This window comes from Cryptomeria japonica, chromosome 4 (assembly GCF_030272615.1).
Source record: "Cryptomeria japonica chromosome 4, Sugi_1.0, whole genome shotgun sequence".
Classification (NCBI taxonomy): Eukaryota; Viridiplantae; Streptophyta; class Pinopsida; order Cupressales; family Cupressaceae; genus Cryptomeria; species Cryptomeria japonica.
This window is the reverse complement of record NC_081408.1, coordinates 9,711,518-9,716,642: the sequence shown is the minus strand read 5'-3', so window position 1 is coordinate 9,716,642 and position 5,125 is coordinate 9,711,518. Positions and strand designations below refer to the sequence as shown.

General features: G+C 33.5%; 1 protein-coding gene across 1 annotated transcript; it reads left to right on the top strand.

Annotated features, from left to right (window-relative positions):
- Positions 1-1,422: 1,422 nt before the first annotated feature.
- On the top strand, positions 1,423-3,042 carry LOC131874839 (uncharacterized). Its single transcript, XM_059218759.1, has 2 exons — positions 1,423-2,095; positions 2,489-3,042. The coding sequence occupies exons 1-2, from the start codon at positions 1,423-1,425 to the stop codon at positions 3,040-3,042; spliced, it is 1,227 nt and encodes a 408-aa protein (XP_059074742.1).
- Positions 3,043-5,125: the final 2,083 nt, after the last annotated feature.

Below are 5,125 nucleotides of genomic sequence, written 5' to 3'. Positions count from 1 at the left end.
TGACTGTTGCAGTTAATGAAATTTGTGTCAAATTGTTTTGGCCAATCAAATAGCTATAAAATATTTTTCACAATTTTATAACTTGAGAAATGTGAATTTAGACTATAGAAATAATAACAAATATATGTATATTTTAATTTTTTTCATTATCTATTCATAATATTAGATAAAGTGATAAAATATCGGCTTCGGCCTATTACCCAGCCAAAAAAAATGTAAATAAAGTGACTCTTTTATATAACATAAAATTTCTACAAATTTTATTTCTGAAAACATAATAAAATTCATTAGCTATTTTATAGGGATTTGATTCACACTACGCAAAGAAATAAGTAAACTATTTCATCTTAAATTTCATCTATTATACTATATTCTATATTATGATTTAGTTGTCAGTTGACTAATAGTTATATGTAAGGGTAACTATTACAAATATTTTTATTAAAAATTATAAACATTGAAGTACACTTTTATTTATTCATAAGAGTAAATATTCTATTGGCTAATGACACCTCATCCATTTCTTTTTGAAATCAAAAAATCCCATGAACATTAAATTTCATCTATTATACTATACTCTATATTATGTTTTAGCTCTCTACAATATATGAACCACAATTAAGATTATATCAAGTGATGCAAAATTGGGGACAAGATGATTCAACTAGTATGTAAGAATTTCGTCAAAATCCAAGTTTAGTATCTTTCTCAATAAATGAAATACCAAATGCTTTGTTTTGCCTCCATGCTCTCATACAAAACCAAGAGAACATAATAAAACTACTTTGCAGATTAAAAAACAAACTCACATTTTATATATTTTATAAAAGAAACCCTACTCTATATCTTGTCAATTATAAGACTTGAGACTAAGCCAGTTCAAACGTCATTAAAGAACTAATTGCCTTCCCCCAAAGTATCATTCTACAAGCCATAGATACGATAACAATGAGAAATACTTAATTTTAATAAACAATAACCACACTAAATAACCTAAATAATTATTAATACTATATTATTAAAATTAGAATTATAATTAATATTTCATAATTAAATATCATTTTCTTCAAATAAAATAGTTATAATTTATAAGACACAAATATAATTAAAATAATATAATTTTCAACTAACAATACTGCAAAATTATAATAAATAATTAGCACAAATATACACTAGCCCTACGTTCTTAAAGATTTTTTTAAAATAAAATAATAAATCCTCTATTACTATATGGTCGGCCAATCCTACCCAACCCAACTGGTGTCCTATGATATCATATAAAGCCCAGTGGAGAATGCTTTAACAAACCAAACCAGGTAACACGCTTACAGGAGCAACAGATTGTTTATTTTACAAAACCCTAGGGTCCAAGGATTCAGTTTTCAATTTTAATCCTTTTTCGGCATTACTTGAACTTTAGCCATGGCGAACAGAGGATTCGAATTCCCCGTATCAGTCGCTGCGGCTGATACACCTACGCCTCTCCCCGGCGTCACTGCGACTTACGCCCCTGGTACCCCCTTCATCGCCACTGCGGGTTACGCGCCTACGCCTTTCTTTGGTGCCACTGCGTCTTACGCGCCTGCACCATCCTTCCCCCGCATTGCGAATTACGCGCCTACGCCTCTCTTCGGCGGCGCTACGGCTTACCCGTCTACGGCTCTCTTCGACGCCCCTGCGGTTTGTCCACCTACGCCATTCTTTGCAATCCCTTCGCAATCTTCTGCTCTGGATGTGGATCTGTCTTTCCGCACTCCGGGCATAGCATTTACTCCACCCACGCCTTCCAACACTCAGGTGGGAAATCCGCCCACTTCCTCAGCAACTCAATCCTCCTCTGTATCGCAACCATCAAATGCGTTTCGAACTGTTGCTTCGTCTTCATCAACCACCAGTGCACCTACAATTACAATTCCTTTATCTGGTGAAGGGACTGCACTAGCACAGACCACTACTTCTGCTGCTGTAACCGTACCAACATCTGGGATGTCATTTTCATCAGGACCAACTTCCACTACCAATTCCGCTGCATATCCCCGTTTTACCTTATCGTCTTCAGAGGCATCTGCAACAAGAACTGCATCTTCAGTAACTGGTAAGTCTCTCTTTCGTAGTTACTGCATTATGGTTTGCCATTTACTGTTTGATAATTAAATTTTCTAGGTTATGGTCAACCTTAAAGGTTTCTTAGTTTTCGGAATGTTGGCAGAGATTATAGGCTGCCTTGAAATGTTCTTTTCTTTTCCTTACAAATATCTCAGGCAGGATTAGATCACATTTTTTAAGAATTCTAAATGTCACAACTGCTGAATTAACCTGATAGTCATTACACCACAGTCAGACCTGTTAATAATCACATAAATCAAATATGTTTTTGCGCGCGCTGAGTTTTCATAAACATAGATGAGTATGTGTTTAGAAAATAGTTAGAGCTTCTTGTGATTCGAGATACATGGAACTAACATTTTTTGGTTTTTGTGTTTCGCAGCTAACACTCGAGAGTGCGATAGGGCCATGGAAAAAATATATGCTGCTATGGTAGAGATGGATCAACTTTATGAGAGATTAGCAAGGGCAGAGTTTGTGAGAGGTGTGGCCCTAACTGAGAGAGACCAAGCTCAAGCAGAACGGAATAGTCTGCAGATCCAACCTGATCAGGCCCGAGAGAGGGAGAGACAAATGCAGATAGAGCTGCAACAACTATATGCTACGAATTATGCGCTCAAATTAGAGCGAGATCGTGTGCAACAACTATTTGCCGAGAAAAATGCACTCAAAGTAGAGCAACATCCTGTGCAACAACTATGTGCTAAGATAGATGCACTCAAAGTAGAGCAAAATCGTGTGCTAGGAGAGCTCGAGACAATTCATCAGATAGAGATGCAACAACTATGTGCTAAGATAGATGGACTCAAAGAAGAGCAAGATCGTATGCAGCAACTATGTGCTAAGATAGATGGACTCGAAACAGGCCAAGATCGTTTGCGAGGAGAGCTCGAGACACTTCGTCAGATGAGAGTATCAGATATACAAGTACCGTAGAGGATGGATGCATTGACAATGGAGAATGTTAGCTTGAGAGAGGCACAAGGGAGAGCAGAGGAGCATCCAGAGGGATTCGTTTTTTTATAGCCTCCAGCTCCTAGACCACCTTTAAATTTTGATCTCATATTTTGTCATAGTCGTAAGAGAATATGGATAACTGATTATTGCAAGGACATCTTTTATCAATAATTTGATTTCAGTTTGTGTTTATGTGATTATGTGTTTTTGGTATGATGATGATATAGAAATAAAATGATGTGATGTTATGACAATATTTTAGCTTATGTTTGTAATTCTTTAAGAAATAAAGATAAATAATAGATTCAAACTAGTCATGTGTAAATAATTGAATGAAATTTGGATAAGAATGGAACATAATAAAGGAGGAGATCTTGAAAATAAGGAATCCTTATCGAAGGGCACCTTTCGAGGATTGACATTTTCTTCTAGCTCAACATATTCTTTAATGCTCAGTATTGTTTCGGAGCAAAATTTTAGAAAAAGCTCCTCTACCATTTGATATTGAATAACACAATAAGTTTCTTTGTATTGGGATTTTTCTCTTTAAAGGGTTTTCTTTGCACAAATCACTAAGATGTGGTATGGTTTTTGTTTTTATTTTCTTGCAATTATTATTTTTTCACATACCTTTTGTCATAAATTAGTATATTGAGCATATTTTACACTTCTACTTCTTTTAATTTGATATAGAGCTTGATTGATAAGCTCAAATATTAGGTGTCAGGAACAATTTTTTCTTGTTCTAACTTTTATTTGGGTTGCAACTTATAATAAAAACATACAAATAGATAGGTTCATCGAAATAAAGGACACTATTGAAGACTTGTACCATGCTAAACAATTGGTTAACAATTAAGATTGGTGATGGTGTTTTTTTGGCTACAGATTTGGATATGTTCAATATGAATGTGACCACAATACATTGAATTAAAGTAAAAAAAATGGAGTATAAATATGCAATGAGACTACTACTACTTTTTCAGATCATGGGATCACTTGATGGAGTTATAGAGACCATTAGTTTGAAACAAAAATGACTAAAGTAGTGGTTAATAAATTGACTTTGAATGTACTAATGAGGCTTTAGTTAGTCATGGGAAATTGAAAAACAAAGGTGAAATACTAAAAAGGGAAAAATAAAGAAATGTATATATCTAATTTATATGAGAGATTTAAATCTCTTAAAAATTCTATGCCTAACTATTGGAATTACAATAAGACCAGCAACAGAGGGAAAAAGGAAAAAAGAAAAATGATGGAGATATCTTTTCAATGGCCTTAATGATTCATGTATTGAAAGATGAATGGTTGATAGAATTTGAGGCTTCTTTTGATATGATGTCTCATCAAGGGTGATTTTTAAAATTATGGTGAATATAATGGTAGAAGCTGTATCTCAATAATATTTTTTATTTGAGCATAGTGAGCAATAGAAAATTCTAATTTTGGTTCCATGATGGACAAGTGAAACATGCCAATGGTGTGATAGACATGCATGGTTTGACATAGAACCTATCATTAGTTATCAAATTCAATTACGTATGGATGCAGGTTGTTTTATCTAATGAAATTTGTAATATGGTGCAAAGAGATATAATGTTTTCTAAAGATGTTTGTGTGCACACTCAACTAGAAATTATACTCTAAAGTGTAATGATTATTTTGTTTGTACAGTTTTTAAAGTATGCACCTTGACTATCATAACAAATGAAAAGGATTTATGAAAGGGAGATATAATTTTTGTGAAAGGTCTTTGTGAGCTTACAATATCAACTTGAAAGTGTATTCTCTCAAATAGAAAGCTTATTTTGTTTGTATAGTTTATAAAGTATGGAGCTCCACTATCATAACCAATGACAGGGAAGATTGGTGTCTCTACTTTCAATGGTCATGATTTTTTAAGCACTTAAGTGGGCTCTAATTTTAAAGAGAAAAATATTTATAGAAGAATCCGTTTTTTATGGTACCAACAAATAACTCGTATAAATGAAGATTATCTAAGTATTTTAAAAGAACTTGAAAAAAATTAGTTAAGGGGATAAATGCAATTGTAATATAG

Bases quoted from the DNA above. Each gene is read 5' to 3' on its own strand.
- LOC131874839 (XM_059218759.1), top strand. From the start codon at position 1,423: ATGGCGAACAGAGGATTCGAATTCCCCGTATCAGTCGCTGCGGCTGAT. The intron at 2,096-2,488 runs GTAAGTCTCTCT...TGTGTTTCGCAG, and splicing joins AACTGCATCTTCAGTAACTG to CTAACACTCGAGAGTGCGAT.